Genomic DNA, 18,498 nt, shown 5'->3' with positions numbered 1-18,498 from the left:
GCAACTGTAACCTCGTCAGCCCTCCTGGACCAGCTCCGGCCCAGTCCCAGGGTGGCCTGCCCTGACCAGACCTCGGTGACGTGAGCAGGAAAGGCCACTAAAGAGACCACAGGCCCCGCCTTCCCCGGGAGCTGAGGACCGCAGCCCATGGGGGACAATGTAACTCACTGTGGCTGCCGTTCCCTGGGTGGGCAGGCGCACACAGAGCGCAGAGGCAGGTCACGTGATGCAGGAGGCCCCAGAAGCCCCCCGCCCCGCACACGCTCGCCAGGCTTCCTTGGCCCCGGCCAGCACCGCCTTTGCCTCCCCGGTGGAAGCCCCACCCTCTCGTAGCTGCCCCTGCCCATGTGGACACTCAAGCTGGGGCACCACCCCAGCCTTGCCCCCAGCTCGTCCCATCCCATTCCTGTGCTGGCAGTGTTCTCCACTCTGGATGGGGCAGCAGAAGAGAAAGGCAGCAATCCCTGCCCTCGGTGGAGAGAGAAGTGAAGGTCAGATACACAGCAAGTTGACGTGTGACAAGTGCCTGAAGGAGATGCCCCGCAGAGCGCAGGGAGCGCTTCCCACAGATGCCCTCTGCATCCCCCGTGGGCCTCCCCCGTTGGCTCGTCTGGTCTTTGTGCAGCTGTGAACCAACCTCCTTATAAAACCCGCGTGTTTGAACCTTCGGATGACCCCTGACTCTGGCCAGTACTCCCGCAGCCCAAGACTGACCCTGGGGGCCTCTTGCCTCCTGCCCCGCCTGTCCCACCCGGAGGTCCAGCAGGGGTGTGCCTCTGGACAGCCCGGCCCACACGTGGAGGGGACATCCGCCAGGACCAGGAAACGTATGTGATGCTCGGTGTTTATTTTCAGAGACGGGGGCTGGGTGAGCAGAGCGGGTGCTGTGGGGTGCCGACCCCGCCGGGGCCCGTCCCTTGGCCCTCGGAGTCTCAGGCCGGGGTCCGGACGTGGGCAGGTAGCCGGCCTTGCCCGGACAGGCCTCAGTCTGCGCTCAGCTGCAAGAGGTGTAGCCAGCGGGCACCTGTGCACCGTGGGGCTTCGAGGGGCAGTGGGGGGCACACAGGCCCGCCGTGGGAGCAGCACGGCAGTGGGTGTGCAGTTTTCTCCGGGGCATCCCTCTGACACCAGGACGGGGGTGAGCCTGGGTGGAGCGGGTGCTTGTGTTTCAGATGAAGGTCAGGGCCCGAAGGCCAGGCAGGTGGCCAAAGCAGGCAGGAGGGGCTCTGAGGGCAGGTCCCCCCAGCCTGGGGTCCTCCTCAAGCCGACCCTCACTACGCTGTCACGCGCCAGGGCCTGGGTTTCACCTGGGGCAGGTGTAAAGTGGGCGGGGGCAGTGGTATCCACGGAAGGTGTGCGTGGGCTCCCGCGGTTTCCGTGGTTGGGTGGTGCGTGTTCTGGCTCCAGGTGGGGCAGGTGGGGCGGGCGGAGGGGGGGGCAGAATGCGTCAGACAATGGTGGACCCATAGGTCGGGAAGTTGGGGGTGCTGTCCTCGGGAGCCTGGGCCGAGGAGACGCAAGATGGGCCACAGCTGCACTCGTCCACGTGGGTGTAGGTGTGCTGGAAGGCCGTCCCGTTGGGACACTGCATGGTTACCACCTCCTGGTGGGCCCTGGTCTTCTTGCAGCAGATGCACGGGCACTGTGTGGCCCGGGCCCCCATGGAGTACCTGCAGACGTACGGCCCTCAGGACCTGCTCACCCAGCCACAACCGCCCGGACTGCCCGGCTCCTGGTTTCTCGGGGGTCGGGAGACAGCGGCCCCGTGCCTGTTCCCTGAGCGCTCGGGGCTTCTCTGTACTGGCCCGGGCAGCGCCCTCGGTCACTTTGAACCCCGACCTTCCCCAGCCAGGCCCCCTTTCTTTCCCACAACAGCTCCTCTGACTTGCTGACCCTGTCAGACCCCTCCTCCAGGAACCTGCCCGGGGCCCTCCAGCCAGGCCTGGACCCATCCTCCTGCCTCTTCCAGCCCGTCTGCTCACAGCTGGCTGCAGCCCGGGCATCGGGGGTGGGGTGGGGCTCTGCCAGCAGCTCTGCCCAGACAGTCTGGTCCCCCCGGATTCTGCCCGTCCTGCACGTGGACTCTGACCTTTGGGTGGTAGCCCTGGTGCCCTGCCCCACGTGGCCCAGCCAAGCTCTCCCAGGCTGGGCTCTGGGGGTCAGGGAAGGCCCCAGGGCTGGTGCAGCCCTGTTGGGGCGGCCCTTCTTCCCTTCCTGTAGCGAGCTGGGCCCTCCAGCCCCAGCCCAGCGCCAGGTGTCCGGCCAGGGACGGACACAGACACGTGGGGCACCGGGTGGTGTCCCCGTGTGTCCCGGGGGTGGGGGGAGGCGCGGGCCGCTCACCGGGCCGCTCCTGGGCAGAAGCCCTCGCAGAAGGGGACGCTGACGGCGGCCTGGGTGGCGCAGCCCTGGTGTCGCAGGACCGTCATGCTGGCGCGAACCTGGCAGGAGTCTGGGCAGACGAAAGGCGGTGGAGGCGGATCTCTGAGGTCCCCGCCCGCGCCGCACCCCCACGTCACCTCCCGCTCAGGGTCGGGTTCCGGCGGCGGGGTTGGCTTCGGGAGGAGTCAGTGGGCGGGGCTGGGGGCGGGAAGGCGGGCCTCGACTTACCCACTTCCTCACAGGAGTAGCAGCAGCCGATTTTCCTGAGGATGCCCTGCGGGGGAAGTGGGACAGAGAGCGAGCTGGGGCAGGCGGGGCGTCCTGGGGTGGGTGTGGGTGGGGCTCCCGGGTGGGTGTGGCTCTGGGCGTGGGCGGGGCCTCCGGGGCGGACCTGAGCCCCAGACACACACCCTGCAGCTGGACACGTCCGGGCACGCGACGGGCGTCGGGGTCAGCATAGGGGGCCCGTTCTCAGCCTGGCAGTGGTACAATGTGCAGTTGTCCACGAGGCTGTTGACCCAGGTCTCATTGGGCTGAAATAAAAGGGGGAGAGTGGGGGCCGGGTTGAGGATTATCTGGTGGGCAGAGAAGAGCTGGCGGGGAGGGTCTCTGGGGCGCGGGGATTGAGACTGACCCCCCTTACCTGGACCAGCCAGCCGTCGGACGTGAGGCAAGCCGTCTGCACGCACTCCCCGCAGCACTGCCCGGCCACCCTCGAGTACTGGAAGCCCTGGGGACGGGGGGGGGGGGGGGGGTCACGTCCCTCAGCCCCAGCCTGGCTCGTCAGCCTCCTGCTCTCCTGCCCATATCCCAGGGGCCCAGGGCCTCCCTAGCAGCGCCTTTCCTCTGTGAGGCAGTGTCCCTACCCTGCCCCAGTGTCCCCTCTTAGCCTCACCCCTGCTTCCAGCACCTTCTGCACTTGTGCCCTCCAGGAACCTGATCCCAGCCCTGCAGGTCCTGCCCCTCGCCCAAGACCCCTTCCACCATCCTCCTGCTTCACTCTCTCCCTTTGGGAAGAAAAAAACCCCAGTGAAGCCTGAGCTGGAGACCCTTCCTGGACCCTAGGGTGTGGTGGCTGGGGGCTGCCCCAGGGGCCTGGGTCTGCCCAGGAGGCTGGCCTCACCTGGGGACAAGTGGTGTCGCAGGCATCCTCCTCACACAGCACGGTCGGGTCATGGGTGTCCACGGACAGGCAGGTGCATGTGTGGCAGGGAATGACCGCTGGGAAGGTTGCACCGACCTGCAGTGGACAGGGTGAGGGGAGGTGACACCGAGGGCCCTGAGGGGCACCAGGGCCAGGACCTCTCCCCGTGTCGGTGAGGCCCACAGAGCAGTCTCTCCTCTTCACATGGGATTACGGATGTACCCGCTGGCTAAGCACAGACCAGGGCAGGCAGGGGCCCCGGGCAGGCAGGAGGGGTGGGAGGGTTCAGTCCTGCCCCGAAGCTCTTGCTGGGAGAGCTAAGCTCCCAGAGGCTCTCTACAGAAGGTGCCTGTATAGGGCCCGGAGCCTCGACTCACTTGCTGTCATGGCGGGAGGGGCCGAATAGGGCTGGGCGTGGGGAGACGAGGAGTGGACACGGGGCATCCCTCGGCGGATGTGCCCACCCCGGACTCGCTCTCCGCCCTACCCCAACCACCTAGCTGAGCCCTTACCCCATAGACGGTGCCGTTGTAGGTGCACAGCTGAGGCCCTGGAAGGGAAGAGAGGGCTGAGGACCTGCCCAGGCAGCGGAAGGAAGTGTTCAGACCCCCCCGGCCCCACCCCCACCCCAGAGACTCACGGCAGCTGAAGGTGGGGCAGCAGCTGTCCTCCGCCTGGGTGCAGGCCAGCTCCTCTCCCGGCCTACACTTGGGTGGGCTCTGGGGGCACGTGCTTCTGTTGCAGACTGCGGGAGAGTTGGGGGGCTGCCTGGGGTGTCCCTGCCCTCTGGCCTCTGGCTACTCTGGTTCCCAGGGTAACACCTACCCTCGCTGGACCAAAGAGCGCCCCTTCCATGGGAGCTGACGGCTCTCTGCTGCCCTGCAGGGTCCCCACGCTTTGTCACCTCCCCGGTCTTCCCCAAGACCCTGAGTGGTACCAGGGCACACCAGAGGTCATCAGCTTCATTTTTAGGTGGAAAAATGAAGGCCCAAGAGGCCTCCCCACCTCGTGGTCCAGCCAAGTCCAGCTAGGACCCTGCAACCCTCCTCCGCTCTGCAGGCCTGCCGGCCAGGCGGCCTGTGCCCAACGCCATCCTCTGCTGTCTCTCCGCTCCACCCGGTCCCCTGGGGTGCAGGCCTCACCACACAGAGTTTCCATGCAGCAAGGGTTGTCGGCCAGGGGCCTGGTCTGGGCCACGAAGCCGGCCCGGCCGCATTCCTGTGGCTGGCCCTGGGCCTCGCACTGCACGGGGGCGCACTGCACCGACACGGAGTCTTCATCACACACGCAGGACTGACAGTTGCTGACCCACCGCTCTCCGGGCTGGAACAGACCAGCTCAGGGTCCCCCAGGGCTCCTGGGTGGTGCCCCGGCCTCTGGGGCTGCATCCAGCAGCGGGTCAGGCCCCAGCCCTCAGCCTCCCCATCTCTGGAGCAGGCCTGTGACGGTGATGCAGCTCACGCTGGGGTGCCCACACCAGCCCCTCCCTGGCCCGGGTAGAGCTGCCGCCCCGAGATGGGGACGCCCTCCCTCCTTCTGCTCAAGCAAGGAGTCAGGCAGCTGTGGGCAGAACACTCACGAATTTGGGAAACCCATCTGGTCCCACGCAGGCTGGGAGGGAAGAACGGGGAGAAGGGGGGTCACTGGGAGTGCTGGGGTTGGGGCCCAGCAGGCCTGGCCACCCCTCCCCCCAACAGAGGCCTCTTCTTCCTGCTGGGGACAGAAGCCCCCGAGAACCCGAGGGGGGTGGTCACTTAGGAGGGGGCTCAGGAAGGCTCAAGGCCACCCTGCGCCGCTGGCAGAACTGGGTGGGCGGGGCCAGGCCGGGGCGTGCCCGCCCCGTGGCCCTCGCATCCTGCTCTGCGGGGCTGGGGAGGGCCCAGGTGTGGGGCTGCTTACGGCACTCGGGCACGCAGACGTCCGTGTGGGAGTTGAACAGGATGTGGCCGTCAGGACAGAAGCAACCCTCCGCCAGCCCCCTGCTCGCCGGGCTCTGGCTCCTGCAAGGCGACCAGGGCAGTCCGAGGAGGAGTGCAGTGGGCATGGTGGGGGGCTGGGGTCACTCCGGAAGTCCAGGGTCGGAGGTCAGGGTGGGGGAAGGGCACCCTGAGATCTGGGGCTTGGGGTCCCGGACCCTCTGTGGGTCTCCTCCTGGGTCCCCCCAGACCCTTCAGGCCAGCCTGGGAGGCCTGCTGTCCCCACCGTCCTATCCCGTCCCCATCTGCTGGGCTCACCTGGAGTCACAGGACTTGGGCTGCACGGGGCCACACGGCTTATACACCTTGGTGGGCGGGCAGGTGAGGTCTGCGGACACACGGACGGGTGTCAGGTGGGCCAAGGAGGCCAGGGCCCCCGGCGGCCACAGCCGACTCACCGCACAGCCCGCTGGTGGCGTTGCGCCAGTCGGGGCACACGCCCCAGGCGCGGCAGAGCGCAGAGTAGGCCTCCAGGCTCTGGCAGAGCGCTTCAGGGCGGTCAGGGCGGTCGGGCCTGCAGCTGTCGCTGACACAGGTGCTGAAGAACGGGCCGGGCGGGATGAGGCCGTGGCACCCGGCGAACACCCTGCAGGCAGGGCCGGTCAGAGGCCAAGGCGATGCCCCGGGGGTGGCTGCCCCCGACCGCCAGCCCATGCAGAGGACTCACGGGCTCAGCATCAGCTCACAGAGGGGTTCCGGGGGACACGGAGTGGAGGTGGGTGTGCTGGGTGCCGGCAAGGGGGGGCTGGTGGTCGGGGGCAGCCCGGTCGGTGCCCAGCAGCCCTCCTCGCTGCTGTTGGCGACCAGCCAGGACCGGGCCATGTCCTGGCAGGTGGGGGCCATGGTGCCGTCGGGCCGGCGACAGTCATCCCTGCGGCTGTTGGTGCAGGTGCCTGGGGAGGGCGGGGCAGGCGCATCACTGTAGGGGGGCACTGGACCATCCTGTTCTCCCCTTCCATCCCCCAACTTCCCTGGCAGCCAGTCAGCTATGAAACACTGCTTCCTGCCGGGGCAGGTGGCAGGGGGAGCAGGTGGGAACCTGTGGCGGGGGCAGGTGGTCAAGAGCCAGGGCCACCTGGGGGCGCGTGGCGCAGCGGTGGTGCCCGGCCCCTCGCTCCCCCAGCAGGCGTCCTGCGGGGCCCTGCTCACCACACTGGCCCTCGGTGTTGTAGCTGAAGCGGCTGTAGGACAGCCGGGCCTGGAAGACCCGCCCGTTGAAGATGACGCTCACGCCGACGGCGGGAATCTCAATGCTCATCTCGGTGGCCCCCGTCGCTGTCGCGGTCAGGCCGTTCTTGCTGAAGCTCGACCTCACCGGCATTTGGCCAAACAGGATCTGGGGACGTGACCGGGAGCCCATGACTTGGGCCGGGGGCAGCGGCCTGGCCTTTGGGGCTTTGCCTGCCCGACGCTGGGCCCCCTCCTCGGCATCTGCACCCCGAAGCGCAGATGCCGCCTCGGGCCTGGGGTCACAGTCAGCGCATTTGGGTCCCAGGGTGCTCTTGGCCGCGGGCCCCTCCCACGCTGCTTCCCTGCTCAGGAGTCACTGTGCTTGGGGCCCCAGGTCGCAGCGTGCCCTTTGCCTCCCCCGAGGCCCCATGGGAGCTGCCCTCCGCGCGGGGGAAATGTGCTCTATGTGCACCAGGGCTCCCGGGCCTCTGCTGGCCCCTGCCTTCCCTAACCAGGTTGGGACAGGCCAGTGCCGCTCTGCTGCCTGCGCTCACCAGGCTTTCCTCCTGCCCGTCGGCGCCAGGGGTGGTGGTGAGGACGATGTCCATGGACTCATAGTGGACACTGAGGGCGCGGGGGCAGCTGGCGGCGGCCTCACAGTAGTGATTGTGTAGGAGGATGCTGAGGTTCCCGTGGCGCGGCTGGATCTCCCGCATGAGGACGTGGGTGCAATCGTCCAGGAAGGAGTAGGAGGTGCCGTCGAAGGTCTCGTAGTGGGTGTCCCCCCAGCCGCTGCAGGAGCCTGCGGGGTGTGGACAGGCCTCACGCAGTGCCACCCAGAGCTGCCACCTTGGGGAGTCACTCAGCCCCCAGCGCCCCAGTCCTCTCGTTTATGACGTGGGTATAGCAGGTTGGATGGGGGCCCCGAAGACGCGTCCACCCAGAGCCTAAGAACGTGACCTCCTTTGGGAAAAGGGTCTTTGCAACTGTGATTAAGGATCATGGAGTGAGGTCATCCTGAGTTACCAGAGTGGCCCTAAATCCAACGACAGGTGGCTTTCTAAGAGACGGAAGAGACGGAGAGAGGAAGCCGCGTGATGACTGGGGCAGAGGTGGGAGGGACGCGGCCACAGCCCGGGGCGCCTGAAGCCCAAGTCTGGAAGGGGCAGACAGGACCCTCCTTTAAAGTTCTGGGGGTAGCTCGGTCCTGCAGACACCTGGATCTTGGATTTCGTCTCCAGGACTGGGAGAGAGTCACTTTCTGTTGTTTTGAACCACCCAGTTTGTGGTCCTTCATTTTAGCTGCCCCAGGACCCCCGGGGGTTGTAAGATCACCCCCTCCCACGTGCTGCTCCATGGGGAAATCTGCTCAGGACCCCTCAGGTTATGATCCCCTCCTCTCCCTGACCTCAGAAACCCCCGGCTTCCCTTCAAACCGCCAAGCCTGACGGGGGGTGGGCTCAGCGATCCCGGGCATTGGGCACAGGGGACATGTGCGTGCCCCAGATGCCTGGCGGGCTCCCCTCCCCCCACCCCCAGCGGCGGGCTCTCACACTCGCACTCGTAGCTGTAGTCACAGGGCCCATCCCCGCTCTGCACTCGCACGGGCAGGTGCCCGTTCACGCAGACGACGTTGCCCATCGGCTTTGGCCCCAGCAGGACGATACGGTTGTCGCCCTCACACCGAGCCACCGTGCAGTCCTCCAGGGTCCAGGACTCATTCACCTGGAGGGAAGCGCAGAGCCCTCACCAGGTGGACTCACCGCCGCCGCCGCAGCCTCAGGACCCCCTCGGCCTGGGCAGGGCTGCCCCGCCTCCTGGCCGGCCGGTGCTAACCCAGACCCCGCGCGCCTCCCTCCAGCCAAGCTAGCTGTGGAGCGGTCACCGAGGGGCTGGGGGTTCGCCCGAGACCCTGTGCACACAGAAGGGCCTGGTGCTACAGGGAGGAGGCGGGAGGCACACCTGTCGGGGAGGGATGGTGTGATTGCAGCCGGGAACTGGGGTGGTTGGGGGAACAGAGGCCGAGGTCCCCGAGGGTGAGAAGGTGGGGCAGGGGCCCTGGAAGCGGTCGATGTCGCAGCGCTGGTTGCAGATGGCTAAGAAGAGGCAGCCTGCTCCGTCGGTCTTGTTGTAGATGATGTCCCCTACAAACACAGAGACACTGGGTCAGCCAGGGAGGGGGACAGGAGGGCATCCCCGGACAGGCAGGCACGTGAACACGGCCCGCAGGACCCAGCGTCCAGGCTGCAGGGCTCCACTCACCTGGTAGGAAGAGCTTTCCGAAGGCATGGCAAAAGCAGGCTGTGGTGGGGCTGGGAGAGGCGGTGGAGGTGGGGAAGGCCCCCGGGCTGCCAGAGGCCACCCCAGACCAGGAAGGGGTGGTGGGTGGGGACCCGGGGGCGGTCGATATGGGCGAAGTCAAAAGGGGACCTGTAGGAGAGACACTGGGCAAGCCTGGCTTGGTGGTCGTGGGTGGGGACCCCGGGAAGGCAGAGGGACTAGGGGTGGAGACGCTCTCGGTGGTCCCAGGGGAGAAGGGACCTGTCACACGGGTGGGGGTGGAGACCCCCTGGGTGGTTCCAGAGTAGGAGGGACCTGTCACACGGGTTGAGGTGGAGACCCCCTGGGTGGTCCCCGTGGAGGAGGGACCCGTCAGAGTGGTGGGGGTGGAGACGCTCTCGGTGGTCCCCGTGGAGGAGGGACCTGTCACACGGGTGGGGGTGGAGACACTCTGCGTGGTCCCCGTGGAGGAGGGACCTGTCACACGGGTGGGGGTGGAGACACTCTGCGTGGTCCCCGTGGAGGAGGGACCTGTCACACTGGTGGAGGTGGCCTGGCCTGTGCTGGGTGTGGTGATGGGGGGTCCGGGTGTGGTCTTGGAGGGCCTGGTGGGGAGCTCTGTGACCTGAGGGGAGGCCGTGGGGTGCAGGGAGCGGGTGTTGGGCGTCACGGGGGTGGGCAGCAAGGTGGTCCCGAAGGTGGTCTTGTTCACGTGTGTAGCTGGAGGGGCCGTGGTGGGGGCCCCCGTCTGGGTCACGGCAGAGGTCGAGGGCCATGGCACCGTGGCTGTGGAGCTACTGGTGGCGGGCAGTGTGGTGGAGGTGAGGTGGGGGGTAGCCGTGGTGGGGCAGTGCCGGGCATCATCGCAGCAGTACACACGGATGTTGTAGTTGAAGCACGTGGTGAACTTCCCCCTCTGGTCGCCGTTCCTGCAGACCAGCCCGACCTCCAGGCTGCAGCTGAGCTCCTGCCCGATCTGCTCAATGCTCACCTCGGGGAAGCTCTCTGCCCGGCACTCGATCTTCTGTGGCTGCTGGCACACCTTGCCACCCGCAGCCCGGATGTCGTCATAGGTCTCCATGTCTCCACCCCTGACTCCCGAGGTGGGGGAGTCCACATCAAACCACTCTGTCCATTGGCACTTGGGTTGACAACTGGTTGTGCTGGTGGTGGCCCCAGTGGTGCCCGTCGACACCAGGATTCCCAACGTGCTGGTCTCAGGGTGTGAGGTGGACAGCGGGCCCGTGGAGGTGGTGCCCGTTGTGCCCGTTGCTGTTCCCGTCAGCAGCTGAGACGTGGAGGTCTGCGTCGTCACCGACATCAGGGTGGGCCCCCTTGAGGCTGTGTGAGTCGGGAGGACCGACGTGGCAGATGTTGGGAGCGTGCCTGTGTGGCTGGGCCTCGAGGATGTCACTTGGACTGTCAGCCCCGTGGAAAGGGAAGGTGCTGGTGTGGCACTGCTGGCGGGGGACGTGGTCACCCCTGTGCTCCCCAGCCATGTTGTGTGCGGCGTGGCTGGTGTCACAGTGGTGGTGGTGCTGGAGGCCGTGGGGGCCGTGGTGGCTGTGGCAGCAGAGGTGGCCACTGTGGCAGTGGCAGCAGTGGAGGTGGCTGCAGTGGTGACTGTAGCGGTGGCCACAGTGGGGGCTGTGGCAGTGGAGGTGCTGGCCGTGGGGGCTGTGGCAGTGGAGGTGGCAGCAGTGCTGGCTGTAGAGGTGGCCACAGTGGTGGCTGTGGCAGTGGTGGTGGTGGCCGTGGGGGCTGTGGCAGTGGGAGCTGTAGAGGTGGCAGTGGTGACTGTAGCAGTGGATGCAGTGGCAGTGGGGGCTGTGGCAGTGGATGCGGTGACAGTGAGAGCTATAGAGGTGGCCACAGTGGTGGCTGTGGCAGTGGAGGTGCTGGCCGTGGGGGCTGTGGCAGTGGAGGTGGCACCAGTGGTGGCTGTAGAGGTGGCCACAGTGGTGACCATAGCAGTGGAGGTGGTGGCAGTGGGGGCTGTAGAGGTGGCCACAGTGGTGGCTGTGGCAGTGGGGGCTGTGGCAGTGGAGGTGGTGCCAATGGGGGCTGTGGCAGTGGAGGTGGTGGCACTGGGGGCTGTGGCAGTGGAGGTGGTGGCAGTGGGAGCTGTAGAGGTGGCACTGGGGGCTATGGCAGTGGATGCAGTGGCAGTGGGGGCTGTAGAGGTGGCCACAGTGGTGGCTGTGGCAGTGGAGGTGCTGGCCGTGGGGGCTGTGGCAGTGGAGGTGGTGGCCGTGGGGGCTGTGGCAGTGGAGGTGCTGGCCGTGGGGGCTGTGGCAGTGGAGGTGGCGGCAGTGGGGGCTGTGGCAGTGGAGGTGGTGGCCGCAGTGGGGGCTGTGGCAGTGGTTGTGGTGGCAGTGGGAGCTGTAGAGGTGGCCACAGTGGTGGCTGTGGCAGTGGAGGTGGTGGCAGTGGTGGCTGTGGCAGTGGATGCAGTGGCAGTGGGGGCTGTAGAGGTGGCCACAGTGGTGGCTGTGGCAGTGGAGGTGGTGGCCGTGGGGGCTGTGGCAGTGGAGGTGGCCGCAGTGGTGGCTGTGGCAGTGGATGCGGTGGCCGTGGTGGCTGTGGCAGTAGATGCGGTGGCAGTGGAGGTGGTGGCCGTGGGGGCTGTGGCAGTGGAGGTGGCGGCAGTGGGGGCTGTGGCAGTGGAGGTGGTGGCCGTGGGGGCTGTGGCAGTGGGGGCTGTGGCAGTGGAGGTGGTGGCCGTGGGGGCTGTGGCAGTGGTGGCTGTGGCAGTGGAGGTGGTGGCAGTGGGGGCTGTGGCAGTGGAGGTGGTGGCCGTGGGGGCTGTGGCAGTGGATGCAGTGGCAGTGGTGGCTGTAGAGGTGGCCGTGGGGGCTGTGGCAGTGGGGGCTGTGGCAGTGGAGGTGGTGGCCGTGGGGGCTGTGGCCGTGGGGGCTGTGGCAGTGGGGGCTGTGGCAGTGGAGGTGGTGGCCGTGGTGGCTGTGGCAGTGGAAGTGGCGGCAGTGGGGGCTGTGGCAGTGGAGGTGGTGGCCATGGGGGCTGTGGCAGTGGATGCGGTGGCAGTGGTGGGGGGCGTGGGCTCCCCGCAGTGGCTGTACCCACAGCACAGCACGCGGATTTTGTAGTTGTAGCACATCTTGAACAGGCCCACCTGCTCGTCGTTCCTGCAGACCAGGCCGAAGCTGACGTCACAGTGCACGCGCTGATTCAGCTCCTCCAGCCTCACGTTGGGGAAGTTTTCGGCCTGGCACTCTATGCCCTGGGGCTGCTTGCACACGGCCCCTCCCGCACGCCTGATCTTGTCGTAGGACTCGACGTCCCCTCCGGCCTCTTCGGACTTGGGGTAGTCCTCGTCAAACCACTCTGTCCACTGGCAGCGGGGCTCACAGCTGGTGGTGGCTGTCGGCACCGGGATTCCCGACGTGCTGGTCTCAGGGTGTGAGGTGGACAGTGGGCCCGTGGAGGTGGTGGTCGTGGGGGCTGTGGCAGTGGAGGTGGTGGTCGTGGGAGCTGTAGAGGTGGCCACAGTGGGGGCTGTGGCAGTGGAGGTGGTGGTCGTGGGGGCTGTGGCAGTGGAGGTGGTGGCAGTGGATGTGGTGGCAGTGGGGGCTGTGGCAGTGCTTGCAGTGGCAGTGGGAGCTGTAGAGGTGGCCACAGTGGTGACTGTAGCAGTGGATGCGGTGGCAGTGGGGGCTGTGGCAGTGGAGGTGGTGGTAGTGGGGGCTGTGGCAGTGGAGGTGGTGGTAGTGGATGTGGTAGCAGTGACGGCTGTGGCAGTGGTTGCGGTGGCAGTGGGAGCTGTAGAGGTGGCCACAGTGGTGACTGTAGCAGTGGATGCAGTGGCAGTGGGGGCTGTGGCAGTGGGAGCTGTAGAGGTGGGAGTGGGGGCTGTGGCAGTGGATGTGATGGCAGTGGGGCCTGTGGCAGTGGAGGTGGCGGCAGTGGGAGTTGTGGCAGTGGAGGTGGTGGTCGTGGGGGCTGTGGAGGTGGTGGCAGTGGTGGCTGTGGCAGTGGGGGCTGTGGCAGTGGTTGCGGTGGCCATGGGAGCTGTAGAGGTGGCCACAGTGGTGGCAGTGGATGTGGTGGCAGTGGGGGCTGTGGCAGTGGATGCGGTGGCAGTGGGGGCTGTGGCAGTGGATGCGGTGGCAGTGGAGGCTGTGGCAGTGGAGGTGGCAGCAGTGGTGGCTGTAGAGGTGGCCACAGTGGTGGCTGTGGCAGTGGAGGTGGTGGCCGTGGGGGCTGTGGCAGCAGAGGTGGCCACTGTGGCAGTAGCAGCAGTGGTGGTGGCTGCAGTGGTGACTGTAGCGGTGGCCACAGTGGTGGCTGTGACAGTGGAGGTGGTGGCCGTGGGGGCTGTGGCAGTGGGAGCTGTAGAGGTGGCCACAGTGGTGACTGTAGCAGTGGATGTGGTAGCAGTGGGGGCTGTAGAGGTGGCACTGGGGGCTATGGTAGTGGGTGCGGTGGCAGTGGGGGCTGTGGCAGTGGAGGTGGTGGCAGTGGGAGTGCTGGCAGTGGAGGTGGTGGCCGTGGGGGCTGTGGCAGTGGTGGCTGTGGCAGTGGATGTGGTGGCAGTGGGGGCTGTAGAGGTGGCGGCAGTGGGGGCTGTGGCAGTGGAGGTGGTGGCCGTGGGGGCTGTGGCCGTGGGGGCTGTGGCAGTGGGGGCTGTGGCAGTGGAGGTGGTGGCCGTGGTGGCTGTGGCAGTGGAGGTGGCGGCAGTGGGGGCTGTGGCAGTGGAGGTGGTGGCCATGGAGGCTGTGGCAGTGGATGCGGTGGCAGTGGTGGGGGGCGTGGGCTCCCCGCAGTGGCTGTACCCACAGCACAGCACGCGGATTTTGTAGTTGTAGCACATCTTGAACAGGCCCACCTGCTCGTCGTTCCTGCAGACCAGGCCGAAGCTGACGTCACAGTGCACGCGCTGATTCAGCTCCTCCAGCCTCACGTTGGGGAAGTTTTCAGCCTGGCACTCTATGCCCTGGGGCTGCTTGCACACGGCCCCTCCCGCACGCCTGATCTTGTCGTAGGACTCGACGTCCCCTCCGGCCTCTTCGGACTTGGGGTAGTCCTCGTCAAACCACTCTGTCCACTGGCAGCGGGGCTCACAGGTGGTGGTGGCTGTCGGCACCGGGATTCCCGACGTGCTGGTCTCAGGGTGTGAGGTGGACAGTGGGCCCGCGGAGGTGGTGGTCGTGGGGGCTGTGGCAGTGGAGGTGGTGGTCGTGGGAGCTGTAGAGGTGGCCACAGTGGGGGCTGTGGCAGTGGAGGTGGTGGTCGTGGGGGCTGTGGCAGTGGAGGTGGTGGCAGTGGATGTGGTGGCAGTGGGGGCTGTGGCAGTGCTTGCAGTGGCAGTGGGAGCTGTAGAGGTGGCCACAGTGGTGACTGTAGCAGTGGATGCGGTGGCAGTGGGGGCTGTGGCAGTGGAGATGGTGGCTGTGGGGGCTGTGGCAGTGGAGGTGGTGGTAGTGGGGGCTGTGGCAGTGGAGGTGGTGGTAGTGGATGTGGTAGCAGTGACGGCTGTGGCAGTGGTTGCGGTGGCAGTGGGAGCTGTAGAGGTGGCCACAGTGGTGGCTGTGGATGTGGTGGCACTGGGGGCTGTGGCAGTGGATGTGGTGGCACTGGGGGCTGTGGCAGTGGAGGTGGTGGCAGTGGGGGCTGTGGCAGTGGAGGTGGTGGCCGTGAGGGCTGTGGCAGTGGAGGTGGTGGCCGTGGGGGCTGTGGCAGTGGATGTGGTGGCAGTGGGGGCTGTGGCAGTGGATGTGGTGGCAGTGGGGGCTGTAGCAGTGGAGGTGGTGGCAGTGGGGGCTGTGGCAGTGGAGGTGGTGGCAGTGGGGGCTGTGGCAGTGGAGGTGGTGGCAGTGGGGGCTGTAGCAGTGGAGGTGGTGGCAGTGGGGGCTGTGGCAGTGGAGGTGGTGGCAGTGGGAGCTGTAGAGATGGCACTGGGGGCTATGGCAGTGGATGCGGTGGCAGTGGGGGCTGTGGCAGTGGATATGGTGGCAGTGGGAGCTGTAGAGGTGGGAGTGGTGGCTGTGGCAGTGGGGGTGGTGACCGTGGGGGCTGTGGCAGTGGGAGCTGAGGAGGTGGCAGTGGTGACTGTAGCAGTGGATGTGGTGGCAGTGGGGGCTGTAGCAGTGGATGTGGTGGCAGTGGGGGCTGTGGCAGTGGAGGTGGTGGCAGTGGGGGCTGTAGAGGTGGCCACAGTGGTGGCTGTGGCAGTGGGGGCTGTGGCAGTGGTTGCGGTGGCAGTGGGAGCTGTAGAGGTGGCCACAGTGGTGGCTGTAGCAGTGGATGTGGTGGCAGTGGAGGCTGTGGCAGTGGAAGTGGTGCCAATGGGGGCTGTGGCAGTGGAGGTGGTGGCACTGGGGGCTGTGGCAGTGGAGGTGGTGGCAGTGGGAGCTGTAGAGGTGGCACTGGGGGCTATGGCAGTGGATGCGGTGGCAGTGGTGGATGTGGCAGTGGATATGGTGGCAGTGGGAGCTGTAGAGGTGGGAGTGGTGGCTGTGGCAGTGGGGGTGGTGACCGTGGGGGCTGTGGCAGTGGGAGCTGTAGAGGTGGCAGTGGTGACTGTAGCAGTGAATGTGGTGGCAGTGGGGGCTGTAGCAGTGGATGTGGTGGCAGTGGAGGCTGTGGCAGTGGAGGTGGCGGCAGTGGGGGCTGTGGCAGTGAGGGCTGTGGCAGTGGTGGCTGTGGCAGTGGGGGCTGTAGAGGTGGTGGCAGTGGTGGCTGTGGCAGTGGATGCAGTGGCAGTGGAGGCTGTGGCAGTGGAGGTGGCGGCAGTGGGGGCTGTAGAGGTGGCCACAGTGGTGGCTGTGGCAGTGGGGGCTGTGGCAGTGGATGTGGTGGCAGTGGGAGCTGTAGAGGTGGCCACAGTGGTGGCTGTGGCAGTGGGGGCTGTGGCAGTGGTTGCGGTGGCAGTGGGAGCTGTAGAGGTGGCCACAGTGGTGGCTGTGGCAGTGGAGGTGGTGGCAGTGGAGGTGGTGGCAGTGGTGGCTGTGGCAGTGGATGTGGTGGCAGTGGGGGCTGTAGAGGTGGCGGCAGTGGCAGTGGTGGCTGTAGAGGTGGCCGCAGTGGTGGCTGTGGCAGTGGATTCAGTGGCAGTGGGGGCTGTAGAGGTGGCCACAGTTGTGGCTGTGGCAGTGGAGGTGGTGGCCGTGGGGGCTGTGGCAGTGGTGGCTGTAGAGGTGTTGGCAGTGGTGGCTGTGGCAGTGGATGCGGTGGCAGTGGGGGCTCTAGAGGTGGCCACAGTAGTGACTGTAGCAGTGGTTGCAGTGGCAGTGGGAGCTGTGGCAGTGGGAGCTGTAGAGGCGGGAGTGGGGGCTATGGCAGTGGATGTGATGGCAGTGGGGCCTGTGGCAGTGGAGGTGGTGGCAGTGGGAGCTGTAGAGGTGGTCACAGTGGTGGCTGTGATAGTGGATGTGGTGGCACTGGGGGCTGTGGCAGTGGATGTGGTGATAGTGGGGGCTGTGGCAGTGGATGTGGTGGCAGTGGGGCCTGTGGCAGTGGAGGTGGTGGCAGTGGGAGCTGTAGAGGTGGCCACAGTGGTGGCTGTGGCAGTGGAGGTGATGGCCGTAGGGGCTGTGGCAGTGGGAGCTGTAGAGGTGGCAGTGGGGCCTGTGGCAGTGGAGGTGGTGGCAGTGGGGGCTGTAGAGGTGGCCACAGTGGGGGCTGTGGCAGTGGAGGTCGTGCCAATGGGGGCTGTGGCAGTGGATGTGGTGGCAGTGGGAGCTGTAGAGGTGGCCACAGTGGTGACTGTAGCAGTAGATGCAGTGGCAGTGGGGGCTGTGGCAGTGGGAGCTGTAGAGGTGGGAGTGGGGGCTGTGGCAGTGGATGTGATGGCAGTGGGGCCTGTGGCAGTGGAGGTGGCGGCAGTGGGAGTTGTGGCAGTGGAGGTGGTGGTCGTGGGGGCTGTGGAGGTGGTGGCAGTGGTGGCTGTGGCAGTGGGGGCTGTGGCAGTGGTTGCGGTGGCCGTGGGAGCTGTAGAGGTGGCCACAGTGGTGGCAGTGGATGTGGTGGCAGTGGGGGCTGTGGCAGTGGATGCGGTGGCAGTGGGGGCTGTGGCAGTGGATGCGGTGGCAGTGGAGGCTGTGGCAGTGGAGGTGGCAGCAGTGGTGGCTGTAGAGGTGGCCACAGTGGTGGCTGTGGCAGTGGAGGTGGTGGCCGTGGGGGCTGTGGCAGCAGAGGTGGCCACTGTGGCAGTAGCAGCAGTGGTGGTGGCTGCAGTGGTGACTGTAGCGGTGGCCACAGTGGTGGCTGTGGCAGTGGAGGTGGTGGCCGTGGGGGCTGTGGCAGTGGGAGCTGTAGAGGTGGCCACAGTGGTGACTGTAGCAGTGGATGTGGTAGCAGTGGGGGCTGTAGAGGTGGCACTGGGGGCTATGGTAGTGGGTGCGGTGGCAGTGGGGGCTGTGGCAGTGGAGGTGGTGGCAGTGGGAGTGCTGGCAGTGGAGGTGGTGGCCGTGGGGGCTGTGGCAGTGGTGGCTGTGGCAGTGGATGTGGTGGCAGTGGGGGCTGTAGAGGTGGCGGCAGTGGGGGCTGTGGCAGTGGAGGTGGTGGCCGTGGGGGCTGTGGCCGTGGGGGCTGTGGCAGTGGAGGTGGTGGCCGTGGTGGCTGTGGCAGTGGAGGTGGCGGCAGTGGGGGCTGTGGCAGTGGAGGTGGTGGCCATGGGGGCTGTGGCAGTGGATGCGGTGGCAGTGGTGGGGGGCGTGGGCTCCCCGCAGTGGCTGTACCCACAGCACAGCACGCGGATTTTGTAGTTGTAGCACATCTTGAACAGGCCCACCTGCTCGTCGTTCCTGCAGACCAGGCCGAAGCTGACGTCACAGTGCACGCGCTGATTCAGCTCCTCCAGCCTCACGTTGGGGAAGTTTTCGGCCTGGCACTCTATGCCCTGGGGCTGCTTGCACACGGCCCCTCCCGCACGCCTGATCTTGTCGTAGGACTCGACGTCCCCTCCGGCTTCTTCGGACTTGGGGTAGTCCTCGTCAAACCACTCTGTCCACTGGCAGCGGGGCTCACAGGTGGTGGTGGCCAGGACCACAGAGTTGCTGCCCACTTGGGTCACAGTTGAGGCGGACTTGGCGGTTGGGGTCTGTGAGGTGGAGGCCACCGTGGACAGGAGAGAGGTTCCTCTGGTGGGTGTGGTCTGGGTGGAGGTGGGCAGGGGCTGGGAGGATGGCCGCTGGCTGGTGCCCGGGGCCAGGCTGGTGCTGCAGGGCACGTAGTCGCAGCAGAGGACCCTCAGCTCGTAGTTGTGGCAGAGCGGGGGGTTCTGCTCACTGTTGAGGCAGGTCAGCCCCCGGGCCTGGCCACACTCCACCTTCTGACCCAGCTTCTCCAAAGGCATATCCGGGAACTGCTGGGCCCGGCACTCGACATGCGCTGGGGCCGGGCAGAACTGGTAGCCCCTCTGCCTCAGGTTCTCGAATGTCTCGAAGTCGCCCCCTTCCATGCCCGGCTCTGGATGTCCACTGTCGTACCAGTCGGACCAGCGGCAATGCTCCCGCACGCACACGGTGGAGGGTGTGGGGACCGAGCCTGTGGGTGGGGTGCCGGGGTCCCCATCAGCCTCCTCTG

General features: G+C 66.9%; 1 protein-coding gene across 1 annotated transcript in view; it reads right to left on the bottom strand.

Moving 5' to 3' along the window:
- Positions 1 to 830: 830 nt before the first annotated feature.
- The window catches only part of MUC5B (mucin 5B, oligomeric mucus/gel-forming), an 80,146-nt gene continuing 62,478 nt past the window's right edge, over positions 831 to 18,498 (bottom strand). The window contains exons 47-66 of the mRNA XM_067751783.1: positions 12,037 to 18,459; positions 8,935 to 10,986; positions 8,635 to 8,816; positions 8,206 to 8,397; positions 7,227 to 7,493; positions 6,652 to 6,838; positions 6,170 to 6,395; positions 5,901 to 6,088; positions 5,761 to 5,830; positions 5,426 to 5,526; positions 5,106 to 5,137; positions 4,669 to 4,849; positions 4,167 to 4,271; positions 4,039 to 4,076; positions 3,506 to 3,622; positions 3,026 to 3,112; positions 2,793 to 2,915; positions 2,611 to 2,656; positions 2,344 to 2,452; positions 831 to 1,670 (exon numbers count right to left, since the gene is read on the bottom strand). Of these exons, the coding sequence (XP_067607884.1) occupies positions 1,448 to 1,670; positions 2,344 to 2,452; positions 2,611 to 2,656; positions 2,793 to 2,915; positions 3,026 to 3,112; positions 3,506 to 3,622; positions 4,039 to 4,076; positions 4,167 to 4,271; positions 4,669 to 4,849; positions 5,106 to 5,137; positions 5,426 to 5,526; positions 5,761 to 5,830; positions 5,901 to 6,088; positions 6,170 to 6,395; positions 6,652 to 6,838; positions 7,227 to 7,493; positions 8,206 to 8,397; positions 8,635 to 8,816; positions 8,935 to 10,986; positions 12,037 to 18,459 (10,949 nt within the window). The 3' untranslated portion in view covers positions 831 to 1,447. The remainder of the gene's footprint in view (positions 1,671 to 2,343; positions 2,453 to 2,610; positions 2,657 to 2,792; positions 2,916 to 3,025; positions 3,113 to 3,505; positions 3,623 to 4,038; positions 4,077 to 4,166; positions 4,272 to 4,668; positions 4,850 to 5,105; positions 5,138 to 5,425; positions 5,527 to 5,760; positions 5,831 to 5,900; positions 6,089 to 6,169; positions 6,396 to 6,651; positions 6,839 to 7,226; positions 7,494 to 8,205; positions 8,398 to 8,634; positions 8,817 to 8,934; positions 10,987 to 12,036; positions 18,460 to 18,498) is intronic.

Source organism: Pseudorca crassidens, chromosome 9 (genome assembly GCF_039906515.1).
Source record: "Pseudorca crassidens isolate mPseCra1 chromosome 9, mPseCra1.hap1, whole genome shotgun sequence".
NCBI lineage: Eukaryota > Metazoa > Chordata > Mammalia > Artiodactyla > Delphinidae > Pseudorca > Pseudorca crassidens.
The sequence above is the reverse complement of the archived record's forward strand: the minus strand, read 5'-3'. Positions and strand labels throughout refer to the sequence as shown.